The sequence below is a fragment of the Curcuma longa genome, chromosome 16 (assembly GCF_044706935.1).
Source record: "Curcuma longa cultivar G26 ecotype Majalengka, Jawa Barat chromosome 16, ITB_CL_G26_1.1, whole genome shotgun sequence".
Lineage (NCBI taxonomy): Eukaryota > Viridiplantae > Streptophyta > Magnoliopsida > Zingiberales > Zingiberaceae > Curcuma > Curcuma longa.
Genome location: NC_133876.1, coordinates 11,384,522 through 11,400,302, shown reverse-complemented (window position 1 = coordinate 11,400,302; position 15,781 = coordinate 11,384,522). Strand labels below are relative to the sequence as shown.

Sequence of the window (15,781 nt, the reverse complement as noted above, 5' to 3'; positions counted from 1 at the left end):
TGATGAGGTAAATCAAGAAACTACAGTTCACCACGACGAAGGAGAATATTATCTCGGCTTCATTGAGATTCAAATCCTTGTCCTCTTCTACAACTCTGTTCAATCATAACCAACTCAGCTACGCTTCGGGAACATAAATTTAAAATTATCATTTCTCCTTGTAATAGCTAGGGCTTGGAAAAAAATGGATTAATAATTAGTTGACCAAGTCAACTCATATTACTCCGACACGTGGAATTTATTCACCTCCCTTGTTCATTTAATTAACGACCTCCCCGACTCAATCTAATAATTCCTTAAAATTACACAAAGAATAAGAATATTCCTTAACCGACGTAACTAACTCTCTGTTTCACTTTTAGCATTCGTCCTCCTCCCTCCCTCCCTGAATCCTCTCCTGCCCATTCTCTTCTCCTCCATTTCCTCTCCTCCCCAGCTCCTCCTCTCTCTCGCATTTCTGTCTCTCCCTTTCTCGGGAAAACAGGCCGTTGCATCGCCATTGTCGTCTCCCCATTAATTGGCCAAGCTCATTACGTTCGTTAATTTCCCCTGCAGCCAATGAGCAAGAAGGTCGGAGACGTTAGCATGGCGGCCCGGGTGGTGGCCTTCCCCCCGGCGCTCCTCCTCCTTATCTTGTCCCTCGCCAGCCCCGCCGCAGCTAAGCTCTCCGCCGGTTACTACCAGAAGACGTGCCCCAAGGCGGAGCAGATCATATCGGACGTGGTCACCGGGAAGCAGATCTCCACCCCGACCACCGCCGCCGGCTCCCTCCGGCTCTTTTTCCACGACTGCTTCGTGGGCGGCTGCGACGCCTCCATGCTCATCTCCAGCAACGCCTTCAACCGCGCCGAGCGCGACGCCGACGACAACGTCTCTCTCCCCGGCGACGCCTTCGACACCGTCATCCGCGCCAAGACCGCGCTGGAGCTGCAGTGCCCCGGCGTGGTCTCCTGCGCCGACATACTCGCTCTGGCCACCCGCGACCTGGTGCTCATGCTGGGCGGGCCGTTCTACACCGTGCGCCTCGGCCGCAAGGATGCGCTGGCCTCCACCGCGGCCTCCGTCCCCGGGAACCTGCCGAACCCCAACATGACCATGGACCAGCTCATCGACGTGTTCGCCAAGAAGAAGATGACGGTGCAGGACATGGTGGCGCTCTCCGGCGCTCACACTGTCGGCTTCTCCCACTGCAACCAGTTCGCCTCCCGCGTCTTCAACTACGACGGCAGAGGCGGCCACGACCCGACGATGAACCCCGAGTACGTACCTTCTGACACGCACAACCTCTGTTCTCTAGCTCCGATCAATCAATCAATCAATCAAATCAAAACAATCTCTGTTTCTCTGGATCGCAAGGTACGTGGCGGCGCTGAAGCAGGCGTGCGCGAACTACGAGAAGGATCCGACGATCGCGGCGTTCAACGACCTGATGACGCCGGGGAAGTTCGACAACCTGTACTACCAGAACTTGCTCCGGGGGCTGGGGCTGCTGGCGTCCGACTCCGTGCTGGCGGCCGACAAGCGGACGCGGCCGCTGGTGGAGCTCTACGCCGCCAACCAGACCGCCTTCTTCAACGACTTCACCAAGGCCATGGAGAAGCTCAGCCTCGTCGGTGTGAAGACGGGCGACAAGGGAGAGGTCCGCCGCCGCTGCGACGAGTTCAACAGCCTCTCCACTTGATCAGTCCGATCGATCGATCGATCGATCGAACGCGCTTTGCAAAGGATCATCACATTCATCTAGTGAATGAGAGGCAAACATGTACGCGTATCTATAGAACTATTAATTAATTAATTATTGATATGTTTTTTGTTGAAAGATTTCTGAAAACTTATTGGTTTTGATTGATATTTACTTGTATTCTAAATTGTTCATGTAATTATGTGCTGAATTGTATGGTTAAACAGGACCAAATATATATTGTTGTGTACTTTAAATTCTAACTATCCATGAGACTAAGTTAGAATGAATTTCAAAGGCATTAATATAGGGTTAATTTAATCTCTTAATGCAAAATGTGATCATTGGCCCCACAACGAGATAGAGAGGTAAATCAGATACCGAACAACTCCTTAGATGGGCTAATTTGAATTGTGCAATATAAATTATGCCTTTTTAAAGTGATTCCCACATGAGACTCACTAGTCCCTTCTCTCTTTTTTTTCTTCAATATATGAATATTCTTCTTTAATTTTGGATAAAATTTGTTAATTCACAAAGGCATTTTAAGCATGAATCTTAAGTATTTTTACAATTCAACAGTTACACCAACAATGTTGTCATTCAACATCTAACGATCTTCACACTTGATTGTGCAGGTAAATTGTTATCATTCCTTTAGCATTAGTTTCCTTTTTCCCATTGTAAAATAGTCTGTTAGGACTTTCATCATTTGTCTTACATCTAGTCCTTCTTAATTTATAAAGACTTTCATCATTGTTTAACATTAATTTTTCTTGACATATTGAAACTCTTATTATCAAACATCCAATCCTTTTTTATCTGTGTAGAATTCATCACTTGCCTAATGTCAAATCTTCCTTGACTTATCGATACTTTCATTACTTGTCTAACATCTAATTTTTCTTAACCTATTAAGATTTCCACTATCAAACATCTAATACTCTTTGACTTGATTGGAGTTTATCACTTGTCTAATATATGGTTCTCTTTGACTTGTCTGGAGTTTATCATTTACCTAACATCTAGTTTTTTTTACATGTATAGAGTTTATTACTTGTCTAACATTCAATCATCTTTGAATCGTTTGAAGTTTATCATTTGCCTAATATTTAGTCCTCTTTAACATATTAAAAATTTTATTGTCAAACATCTAATTCTTTTAATCTGCTTAGACTTTCCACTATCAATGTTTGTTGGACTTTTATTTTACTAACTCGAATTGGTCTTTCTTTCTGTTGGGATCCAATCAAAGTCTCACATTGAAAATATATGAAAAATATCATAAGTTTATAAGATGGAAGATATTGTTGAGTTGTAAGGGTGCAAACATAGTCCCACATCTAAAGTACATGGAAAAGATCATGGGATTAAAAGGATAGAAAGTATTATGAGGCCTTTTGGGGAGAGCCCAAGAACAAAGTCATGGGGGCTTAGGCTCAAAGTGGACAATATCATACTATTGTGGAGATATTTTGATTCCATCGGTACTAACAAGTGGTATCAGAGCGAGACCGCTCTTCACCAGACTAACCGTCGGATGAGCCATGATCCAGATCTAACCATGTGGTTTGAACCTTAAACAAAGGAAGTGGGTGCTCCCGTGTCTGAATCAAGAGGATCAGACACCAGGTGAGAAGTCCTAGTAGGTCGAGTGGACCGAGAGGCAAAAAGTCATAGTTGCGACTAGGTGGGAAGTCCTAGTACGTAGGTCGGGTGGACCGAGGGACAAAAAGTTATAGTTACCACTAGGTGGGAAGTCCTAGTAGGTCGGGTGGACCGAGGGGCAAAAAGTCATAGCTGCGGCTAGGTGGGAAGTTCTAGTAGGTCGGGTGGATCGAAGGGCAAAAAGTTCTGGTGGGTCGAGGATTCAGACATCAAAACGACGTTAGGGGGGGCCTGTGGTCCTTTGTTTGAGGGGGGATTGTTGGGTTGTAAGGGTGCAAACATAGTCCCACATCTAAAGTACATGGAAAAGATCATGGGGTTAAAAGGATAGAAAGTATCTCCATTGGTATGAGGCCTTTTGGGGAGAGCCCAAGAACAAAGCCATGAGGGTTTAGGCCCAAAGTGGACAATATCATACTATTGTGGAGATATTTAGATTCCATCGGTACTAACAAATATCTCTATTGGTTTGAGGCATTTTGGGTAGAGCCCAAGAATAAAATCATGATGGCTTAGGCCCAAAGTGGACAATATCATATCATTGTGGAGATATTCTGATTCCATATGTACTGACACTTTCCACATGTCAACACCTGTTAGATTTTCATATTGTCAACTTTTTATTTATTTTTTCCATTGTTAAATGTCTAATCTACCTAATTTATTTGAATTTCATTTAGTATCAAATATATAGTCAACCTTAACTTACTTAACACATTGTCTCCAATATATTGCTAAACCCTAAACTAAGTATCGATTACATCAACATCCAAATTGTTTTAGGGCAGTTTAGCCCCTCTAAATTATACTTATTTACTTTCACTCGTAAAATTTGCTTGCTCATACCTCTAATCCCTATTACACTATTATTTTTCAACTGATGTCATTGAGGCTCTATCAAACAATTTAAATTTTACAATAGTTCAACATAAGCAGAACTATTTTTGAATTTCATATCCAATTTTAGAGATCAATGTGAATAGCTCTGAAAGCTAATTTCATACTCGTAGACAATAAAAATTTTCCAAACCCAAACTATACCCCCAATCGTTGCAATGCATATATAAAATCGAAGAAGTTAAACAGGCAAATAACTAGAATATACAAATGGAAGAAGGATTAAATAGGAAAAAAATGTTGAATATTTATTTGGTTTTATTTTTCTTATAATCCATGTTTATGAGTCTTAAACTCAATTATTCTGGAGGTAGATGGTCTTCTCTTTAATTTGTCTATCGGGTGATTCCAGAAGTATGAGCAGTTCGTCTAACAATCAATATATTTTTCATCTTATTGGAGGAAAATATCTTACAGTGTGTAGTGACTGAAATTCAAACCATAGGTGCTAGATTAATTTGGTACATCTTACTGCTGCACCATGCCCAGGAGCACTTCTACTGTTTGTTTTGATATCACAAATGAAGGATTGAGAGCCCCAAGGTAATGATCCAGTGATAAGATGTTCAGTAGTTTACTCAAATATCTACAATTCGAATCTCAACTAAGGGTATTTTCTAAGATTAATGGAATCATAAAAACTAAATAACTGAATTATAAAAAAAAACAAACAAACGAAGGATTGGAATCCTTATACAGACCTCATTAAGGTGGTACAGAAAACAAAAACTATCTCCCTGTGGCAAACATCGAAACTTTCCCATTGGATAAAGCCTTTGTGAAACTTTAGGTATCATCTATTATGGTGAAATTTGGATGTTTATAGTCGAGTACTCGTGAAAGAGAAAAATGAAAATGTTATAGAATCAGAAAGATGATTACAGAAGAAAAACATACTCCATCCTTCGATTACCACTCTCATTTTATATTTTTTACTGAGTAATAGCTCCATTCCTTTTACAATTGCCTTCGATCTCCATTAATGGCCACAGCTCCAAGATCCGTCTGTTATATTCGATGGAATCTATATATATCTCCATAACGATACGATATTGTCAAAAGGCCTCGTACCAATGAGATATTTTCCATCTTATAACCCCAGGATCTTTCCCATATATTTCCAATGTGGGATTTTAATTGTATTCCAACAATTTACCCCTCAAACAAATGACCACTGGGAGCCCCCCTTAACGGTCCCAATGGACCCCTTATTGGTACGGATCCCAACGGACCCGCCCCCTTAACGGACCCTTTATTGGTATGGATCTCAACGGACCCGCCCCCTTAACGATCCCAATGGATCTCTTAATGAGAGCCCCCACCACATGGACCCGCTCTGATACCACTGTTATATCCGATGGAATCTATATATATCTCCATAACGGTGCGATATTGTCCACTTTGAGCCCACGCCCTCATGGTTTTGTTTTTGGGCATTACCCAAAAGGCCTCGTACCAATGAGATATTTTTCATCTTATAACTCCAAGATCTTTCCCATATATTTTCATTGTGAGACTTTGATTGTATTTCAACACCGTCCCTCTGCTAATGACTAATATTCATCATTATTGATCGTCTTCATTACCAATCACTCCTTCCCAAAATGTATCACATTCGGATTGACCTCTCGCCCATGGATATTCCTAAATGCTCCCAAGCACCAAATGTTCCCAACGTACACACTTGACTCTCGAGCATCAAGCACAATACGATCCCAAGCTCTCATGTACTCAGGACCTGAGTGTTAAGCATCATATCTCCCTCCTCTAACCCATCCTTCAATCTAACTCATGTATCTTAGCCACTCGAGCTTTTCGACTTCTTAATCATGGATTAATACGGGGTATCATCTATAGTTCGACTTTTGATGTTGACAAATTCATGTTTGAGTTTCATCAATCGACTAATTTTGAAAGTGTACAGTCAGAGTATAACTTGTGTATATTCAGAAGAAGTCGACGTCTAAGATATAATTAAAGTAACAATTAAGTTGATAATATTGTTGAAAATGTGAATGGAAATAAGGAAATGGAAGGATGGAGAAGATCCTTATATGAAGGAGTTTAGTCCCACATTGGTAGTTGAAGGACAACTTAGTTGGTTTATAATGTATCACAAGCATTAATGTTGTGAACAAATACATGGGAAGAGGCTCTCTCTCACGTGTGGGCTCGGATTGTACTACCCGCAAGGTGACTCGTGCGAGCGCGCGTTGAATGAACGATCGATCATGGCATAATTTGCCCAAGTGGATCAATCACGGCTTACCTTTCCTCTGCTTCTCCTCTCTGGTGATCATGGCTTCCCTTTCCTCTGCTTCTCCTCTCTGGTGATAGCCTTTCGGCATAATCGGTTCATTGGGAATGATCTGTGCTTGATCACTTTGTCGGTCATGTCGTTGTATCTTGGAAAACAGTCGTCCATCACCTTCTAAAGCACTTAAGAGTGGACGAATCTGTGTTTAAGGACATTGTAAAAATTACAGGCCTCTACACCGAGTAGTGCTCCGGTTCGTTCGAGCATCGCCAAGTTTTGCACCAACTCGACCAAGTACCACCGAATACTACTCCGTATTGTCCGAGTACCGCCGAGTACTCTTCTGCTTCATCCGAGCATCGCCGAGATCTACATCAACTCGGCCAAGCACCGTCGAGTACTCTTCTGCCTCGTCCGAGCATCTCGGAGTACTGTACCAACTCGGCCGAGTACCGCCGAGTACTATTCCGCCTCATCCGAGTACCGCCGAGCACTACTCCGCGTCGTCTGAGTACTGCTCCGCCTCGTCTAAGTACTGCAGGGTATTACTCCAACTCGTCCTAGTACCCCACGCTCGAGTCCGAGTTTTTTTGATATCGTGAAAAGAGCTATTAAAAGTCATTGCCGCAGATCTACCCTAAGAAGAAAGTCAAATTTTCCAACAAATATTTGATGGCGATGAACTTTGCATGCCCACAACAGAGACTAGTCTCGTGGCAGTTGGATGAAGGAACTTGCAGCAATGGGTCGTTGATGAAACAAACATTCCACTCGATCGGTGGCTCAACTAACTCAACTGAAAACCAAGTTTGCAGTTGTGTCAAATTAAATTATATATATATCAGCTTAATTAAATCCACGTGTTCTAAACAATGAGTAACCTATTCGACCAGAGTCCAACACGTCTTCACATGTCTACTATTCTATTCATTTCATTCATCTCTCTGCCGTTTCCTTCACTTCAACTAACGCTAGCTCTATTTATCCAAAGATCTCATAAACTCTGACTATATATATTTTTTAATAATCTATGATGAAATATTTATATTTTTTAATTTATTTTAATAATCAATAAAAAAAATTTATGAAATTGAATAAATCATCTTCAAGATTAATTGATTCGAAGAATTAAATATCTGAATTATCAAAAAAAAATTATCCCTCTAGCATTGTACTAGAGTAGAAAGTTTTCATGATTAATCAGACATCTATAAATCGATTTCTAAGTATGACTTACTATGGATTAATTTTTTCATGTGAGAAAATAACTTTGAGAAGCGGAGCAATGCGTCATTTGCACTTTTGGATTTATCGTAATAGTCAGTGGGAAATTTTTATGAGACGATCACCTTCAAAATTAATTAATTAAAAAAAATAAGATATGTGAATAAATAATTTTTTTTTGAAATATTAGTTATTGAACAACAAGATATTTATAATTTCTGATTTATTTTAATAGTTGATAATTAAAAATTTTATATGAGATCGTATCCATCATCTCTAGAATTAATTAGTTTGAAGAATTAAATATCTAAATTATTAAAAACTATGATTGGGAGTTTTCATAATTAATTAGATATTTATGAATTATCATAATTCGAATTAATTTGAGAAGAATACCTAAATTTAAAAAAAAAAGTTTTTTTATCTCATAAACATTTATCATAATTTTATATTATCTCATTAAAATATTTACTTATAATTTAAATATATATTAGTATTAACTTAATATAAACAAGACAAATAAATAAATCATCAGTTGACAAACATCAAAAATAATAGTGTTAAGGATTCCAAAATCCAAGCTTTGACTTAAAAAAACACCATTAACAAATCAGTGAAAGACCATTAAATTAAACCACCTTTTCTTGCACGCCAAAAGTCGTGTGAAAGTGAAACCATTAAGAAACACCAATCGGTCAGTGATTAAAGTCTCATCAATCTTCTAACTAAACCCATTAATTCCTCCTCTCTCTCTCTCTCTCTTTCTCTCTCTTCTCCCTTCTCCGGCCATGACTTCCTCAGCCCCCTTCCTCCTCTTCGTCGCCGGATTCCTCCTCGCGCCGGCTTCCGCCGTCTTCCCCGACGCCTCCACCTTCACTGCCAACCCCTGGCTCCCCTTCAAAAACCTCTCCGGGTGCCGTCACGGCCGCGACTGGTCCGGCCTCGCCGCCCTCAAGGACTATCTCCAGCACTTCGGCTACCTCCCCCGGTCCAACTTCACGGATGCCTTCGACGACGAGCTCCAGGTGGCGATCCGCAATTACCAGCGCAACTTCGGCCTCAGAGTCACCGGGGAGCTGGACGCCGCCACCGTTTCCCAGATCATCACCCCTCGCTGCGGCGTCGGCGACTTCGTCAACGGTTCGTCCGCCGTGAACGGATCCGCCCGCGGCCGCAACCTCTACGCCTACTTCCCCGGCGTCCCCCGGTGGCCCTTCTGGCGGCGTGAGCTCAGGTACGCCATCACCGAGACCTCCGACGTCTCCATCGACCGCTCCGTGCTGAGCGAGGTCCTGGCCCGGGCCTTCGCGCGGTGGGCCTCCGTCACCATGCTGACGTTCTCGGAGACGGATTCGGAGGCGTCGGCGGACATCCAGGTCGGGTTCTACCTGGGTTCGCACGGCGACGGGGAGCCGTTCGACGGGCGGCTGGGGACGCTGGCTCACGCGTTCTCGCCGACGGACGGGCGGCTTCACTTCGACGCGGCGGAGGCGTGGGTGGCGCGGGGGGATGTGGCGAGGGCGAGGTCGGACGCGGCGGTGGACTTGGAGTCAGTAGCGGTGCACGAGATCGGGCACCTGCTGGGGCTGGGCCACTCGACGGCGGCGGAGGCGATCATGTACCCGTCGCTGAGGACGCGGACGAGGAAGGTAGAGCTAGCGAGCGACGACGTGGAGGCGATTCAGAATCTGTACGGGAGCAACCCCAACTACCAGGGCGGCGCGGGGAGCACGCCGGAGAGCATCCCAGAGAGGAATGGGGCGGACGGAGGGCGGCGACGGTGGTTGCCAATTTTGGCAATTCTGACCGTTGGATTGTGGTGGGAATAAGTAGAATTGATGGTCATTAAATATTTTCTTTTCTTTTCTTTTTCCTTTCTTTTTTTTTCTTCTTATTGACACATTTACATCATTTTTTTGGTTTTATTTGTTTTGATACGATGAGTCAGATGTAGTCATATACTTGTATAGTTATACAAAATTAAATACACTATTGTTAGAAAATCATGAATGGAGAAAAATTTAGACAAAGATCGCGATTTCCTTTCTAGCTCGACACCTATTAATCCCAACCTTCCTCTTCTTACTATGCGTGTGTACTTGATCTAGGTTGGAATTTATTTCACAATCTATTGGAGATGATTGTCAAAGTTACAAATAAAAAAATTGTTTGAGCACCGCTCAGTCAAATGTCATCGCCATGTTGGTGAGTACTGAATCTTTTGAGCTCGTTTTTTTTTTTTTTTTTTTTTCTAGCTTAAGGTCATAACCTTCTTACATCTAAATTGCCGATAAAGGTCATTTATTACAGTTACACCCTCCTGGGCATATGTAAGAGAATCTCTTCCCATATATATGTTCATAATCGCTTGTGATATATTATCAATTAATCTAGGTTGTAACCCAACAATTCACACAATTTATTGGAGATGATTGTCAAAGTTACAATAAAAAATTTTCTGCCCCTCGGTCCATCCGAAATGGCTCAGTCTAAATGTTTGGTCCTCTTGATTTAGCATAGGAGTACTACATACCTTCCAGATCACGGCTCTGAGTGATTAGGAGGGGCAGCTGAGTGCACATGAGTTGGTCATCAAGTGTCATTTTTGGTGAGTACATACATACTTCCAAAGCCTAGGACTTTCCGGATGCTAAGTGCACTTGATTTAGACATAGGAGTCACTTCCTTTTTATCAAGCCTACATGGTTAGATCTAGATCACGGCTCTTCCAGCGATATATATATTCATAATCTTAATACTTGTGATATAGATTATCAAAATATCTAATGGCATAATGTCACGACATTCTCAATGTTCTTAGGACTCCCTAAAGTCTCATACCAATAGAGATATTTTTCATCCTTTTACGAGCACTACTCTTCAATATGTATACCAATGGAGATAATGCTTTTAAGGTTTATGGATCTTTTCTAGTGGTTTAGAGACATCACCATTGCAACCCAACAGTAACAAGGTTTATGACTACAAGGAATGACTTAAAGACGGAGGCTTAGAGTGTTGGCACGGTTAAACTACACCTCGACCTTGTCCCAAGAATGAAATTTTTAGTTATCAATGAGTAGAGAGATAGAAGAGATCTTCCCCTTAGATGAACAACAATATCGAGCAAACTAATGGAGCACAAACTTGACTAAAAGGAATTTAGGGATACTCTACTACAACATGATGCATGTGTAAGGCTCGAGTTCGGTAGTCCAACTTGATGGACAAGAGATTTCACATAGAAGCTTTCGGTGTTAAGTTTTCATGCCAATTAGTAGTGCCCATGCCAAGTCAAGTTGCTTTCGAGTTAAAATGAAACAAAATATATAAATATTTTTAAGTGTTCGATAACTTTTAGAGGTTCATAGTCAAAATGATGATCCTAAATCGTAGTGATCACAAACCCCTCGTGTGGTCCACAAGAAAATGAATTAGATGTTCAGTAGATTCATGTGGCTTAAACCAAGAAGGGACAATGAAAGTAGGGACAAAGGCAAGCAACATTCCTATTGTTCCGGCTTGATGGCGATAATAGTCAAGTCATCAGTCAATAAAATGTCAAGTCAATCTTCGTTAATCCGCTGACGAGAATAACCTGAGGAAGAGAAAAAGGAACGAACGGATTAGCTGGGCGTCGGAGATTCTCAACGAGACCACTCCGACGCTCAAGTCAGAAGAGAGAAAATATAAGTGGTAATATACGTGAAGAATTCTAGCTACCTTTCCTTCATACCTAGGGGTTTATATAGAGGTAGCGAGGACGTGATCTTCGCATCTTACCATTTGCGATTGGCTGTGACTGTTAAAATTAGCCCTCAGTGTCAATTCGGATTGAGTTGGACTCGAGTTGGACTCAAGTCAACTCAGATTGCATGAGACTCGAGTTGGACTCAAGTCACACAAGCCAAATTCAAATTTGATTAAAAGGTTATCATGCATGAGATGCATGATCATTAAAAAGCTGCATGATATTCCTTAAAAGAAAAGAAAGATTGTCATGCATGAGATGCATGATCTTCATTAAAAGAGAAGAAAGATCTTCTGCATGAGATGCATGGGAATTAATAAAATATTAATTTCGGAATTAATATTATATTAATTTCCCCCTTCATCCATTATATCTCATGGTGGGATATAAAAGAGGGTGAGAGGCTCTTGATGAAGGGGTTGTTGGATGCTCTTGCTCTTCCTCTTCTTCTATTCTTCTTCTTGGCCGAATCCTCTTTGTGGCTAGCACCACAGCTGGGTTCTTCTCCATATCAGTGTTCGTGTGGATACCGTGGAGGCACGAACGTACTGATCGTGCTGAGATCCGACGACCTTGAAGGCAAAGAGTTGCTGTCGAGATTGCGAAGGGCACGCATCGAAGGTAAACTCGATTCTAGTAGGTAGAATCGTCAAACGAGTATGTTTTTCACATGGATCTTCTGGAGGGATCCTGTTTTCCGCTGCGTTATATGCGGTTTAATCGGTTTTTCGCGCATATAGATCCCTACAGTGACAACGCCATCAACGGACCAATCTATGATAGTTTTCCAACATCTAATGGCTCAGCGGTGTTCATTATCTTTATTTGATGGCTAGGATTGTCGGGGACCAAGTCTAAGAACTTGATCTCTATCTTTATCCTTTTGGATGAGTTGATAAGTCTGGCGAAGGAGTTTGCATAATTATCCGTTGATGGCTGACCTGATGACTGAGATCGGAAGATGTGTGACCAATCTGTATGAGTGATCGGGGGGTGCAGGCATTGCCCGAGCTTGTATGAATCGTCGAACTGAATTAAGTATGCTTTTGAGCTCTCCTATGTATGCTCGAGCTGACCTGAGCGAGTGACCGAGCTCTCCTATACGCGTAGCCAAGTTGAACTAAGCGTGCAACTGAGCTCTCATATGTGTGGCCGAGCTGTCCGGAGCGTATGACTAAACTCATCATGTGATTCTAGGACCCAGTCATGAGGTCGGTTGATAGAGTTGGGACCAAGCCATTAAGTCGGCACGTGAGGCTGGGACCAAGCCATGAGATCGACATATGATGCTAGGACCAAGTCATGAGATCGGCAAGTAAGGCCAGGATCGATTCATGAGGTTGGCTCAATACTTTAAGGTCACATTTCGAGTCTTGAGAGAGCTCAGCACAATACTGCAGAGAGACCGTGACTTCTTTACTGGATGAATGCTTATTTATTCTTTTTCTCTTGCTTCTCGTTGTACCCGAGATCCACGTCATTAATAATTTCCAATATCCATAACTTTCAATATCACTAGATATTCATACCGGATCACCTATGAAGACAACCCACCCCGAGAAGGTAGAAAAAATTTATTAGACGAGATGCTACAAGGATAGATGCAACTAGGGATAGGTAAAGCTAAGAAAATCATGCGTATAATGATGATCCTAAATCATGAATTGTAGTGACCACTTCAGAAATTTGTCCCGCCCAACTATATACCCCCGTGTGGTCCAAAGAAAATGAATTGGATGTTGAATAAATTCATGTGGCTTAAACCAAGAAGGGACAATGAAAGTAGGGACAAAGGCCAGCAACATTCTCATAAAGACGATCCGAGAAGGTAGGAAAAATTGTTAGGAGAGATGCTACAAGGATAGATGCAACTAGGGATAGATAAAGCTAAGCAAATCATGCATATAATTTAAGGTTCTTCAACAATGAGATTAATTAGATTATGATATTTGATATCATAAAATCTATTAGATATATAACTATTAGTTAACTATATGCTATATAATTTAATTAATCTATCATAAATAAAATATATTGGGCAAAAATAAAAAATGCATCCTTTATTGTCCTTCTCATAAAAGTACACTTCTTTTTTAAAAATATGTTAAATCTCAAATTCTTTTTTCAATTTTATAACAACTAGTTAGTAGTAGCAGCTATCACTTTTATGCATGAAGTACTATTGTATCAAATTATTTAAATTTGATCAAAATCATTTCAATTTGATAAAAAAAAATTGTAACTATTAAATAGCTACTACATTTTTTAATAGATATGTTAAGTTGTTATGCAATGGTTTTGAAGTTTTAAATAATTTTAATTAAATTAATAAATAATATTTTAATATAAAAGTATTTAATGAATAATAATTTTGATGAGTTGAATTTAAAAAATATTAAGTCAATTTATTTTAACATTATTCTTAGCAGTTAAAAAATACTTGATAAGTTTGATATATATATATATATATCAAATTTATATATATATATATATATATATAAAAGATTTTGATATTCTACGCGATTCCCTAGTGTGTGCCACGCGATCTACCATCCATTACGCAATCGCGCGCTATTACAATGTTATTTGGCCGCCCTCGTCGCACCGTCCGACTACCGCCGGCCGCCGGATTGGGAGCGATCAACGCGCCACTTGCCGGCTCGTCGGTCGGAGTCGGATTCCGATCGAATTGTGGTTGGAAAACGCGACCGACAGTGGCGTGCACCGGTCTCCGAGTGATGCGGCGGCCGGCGGTGGCCGGACGGTGAAGCGGGAGCGCCGATAGTGGCGATGGATCGGGTGGTGCGCACGGGGATAATAACATTACTACCAATAATAATACTAATACTAAAAAAAAGGACTCTTTTATATTTTTATCCATATATATATATAATAATAATAATGGCTAATTAATATATATTATAAAATAAAAATGAATGGATTAAAATGAATTTAATACGAGGAGTGAGTGAGTATTAAAGAACAGATTGTTAACGGTATTTTATCGAACCACGTATTTGATTTTGTGGAACTAAAATGCATACCTCATTTTCACTGTTCATCCGAACTAATATCGTTTTATTTCGGCAAAAACAAATCTAATCTCTCATTTTCACTGTTTATTTTCACTGTTCATATTGAAAGAATATGAAATAAGAAGTCTAAATCAAGATGGCAAAAAGTCAATGAATCATACAAAGAAACATAAATGGAACTTGAACATTTATCTTCATAAAATTAATTATTTTGTCCAAGTTAATGCCTATCCTCAATCACGAGCTCATTGCAAGATTGTGAGTGATATTGACTAATGCTGGAGGAAAGCAAAAGATATTTTCTTAAAAAAAAATTGATCATTTCAATTTTGTCTCTTTTTAATTGATCATCAAACAATTTACTTCGCTACTAGGGACACATTGACACTCCTATGATTGAAGTCACCCTCAAATGAAGAATCGATGAAGTTAGTCTCATCATCCGAAAGTGTTCATTTTTCACTTCTTGTAATCGGCCTCTTTGACGCATCAGAGCTCAACAGACTAAGTCACAACTCGCACTCCTATGATCGAAGTCACCCTCAAATGAAGAATCAATGAAGTCAGTCTCATCATCTGAAAGTGTTCATTTTTCACTTCTTGTAATCGACCTCTCCGACGCATCAGAGCCCAACAGACTAAGTCATAGCTCGATGTGCTTGACGTAGCCATTTCGTTTGCTTTCTTTCAAATCTTGAAGAAACACCACTGATTCATTCATAGAATCTACCATGAATTGATTCAAAATTATATTCTCGATCTTAAATTATCATTGACTTACCGTATCTCTTTATGTCACTAGAGGGAAGCGAAAGAGATCATAGAGGAAACTCATCGAGACAGAGATAAAATTTGAGCTGTCAAATGGGCTAACCCATGGTGGGGCGGGCGAACCCATAACGGACCCATCACATGGCAGGGGTGGGGTGGGGTGGGTTGACTCACTAACTTGGTGGGTTGGGAAATCTTCAACCCAACCCAACTCAAGAGCGGGCCACGGATTAGGCGGGCCAACCTACGATCCTGGTAAAAAATAAAAAAATATTAAAAATTTTAAATTTAAATTATAATTTCAATTGATCAAGTTGAATTTTTAAGTTTAAATTATAATTTTTAAACTTGAATTAAATTGTAATTTAAATGGATAAAACCCACTAATTCATTGAGTTTTCTATGTTAATTTTAAATTTTAAAATAAATAAATAAACTTTTTCAAAGTTTAACCCAAGCCCGACGCAGGCAACCTATGAGGGTCACGCTCTACCCAT

At 40.5% G+C, this 15,781-nt stretch overlaps 2 protein-coding genes across 2 annotated transcripts; both read left to right on the top strand.

Annotated features, from left to right (window-relative positions):
• The first annotated feature begins 558 nt into the window (after positions 1 to 558).
• LOC141847311 (peroxidase 31-like) lies at positions 559 to 1,681 on the top strand. Its single transcript, XM_074735323.1, has 2 exons — positions 559 to 1,259; positions 1,357 to 1,681. Exons 1-2 carry the CDS (start codon positions 559 to 561, stop codon positions 1,679 to 1,681), a joined length of 1,026 nt encoding a protein of 341 aa, XP_074591424.1.
• A 6,808-nt stretch (positions 1,682 to 8,489) lies between these two features.
• Positions 8,490 to 9,620, top strand: LOC141848115 (metalloendoproteinase 2-MMP-like). Its single transcript, XM_074736234.1, has one exon. The coding sequence runs from the start codon at positions 8,516 to 8,518 to the stop codon at positions 9,554 to 9,556; it is 1,041 nt and encodes a 346-aa protein (XP_074592335.1). The 5' UTR covers positions 8,490 to 8,515; the 3' UTR covers positions 9,557 to 9,620.
• The last annotated feature ends 6,161 nt before the right edge of the window (positions 9,621 to 15,781 follow it).

Bases quoted from the DNA above. Each gene is read 5' to 3' on its own strand.
- LOC141847311 (XM_074735323.1), top strand. From the start codon at position 559: ATGAGCAAGAAGGTCGGAGACGTTAGCATGGCGGCCCGGGTGGTGGCC. The intron at 1,260-1,356 runs GTACGTACCTTC...CTGGATCGCAAG, and splicing joins GACCCGACGATGAACCCCGA to GTACGTGGCGGCGCTGAAGC.
- LOC141848115 (XM_074736234.1), top strand. From the start codon at position 8,516: ATGACTTCCTCAGCCCCCTTCCTCCTCTTCGTCGCCGGATTCCTCCTC.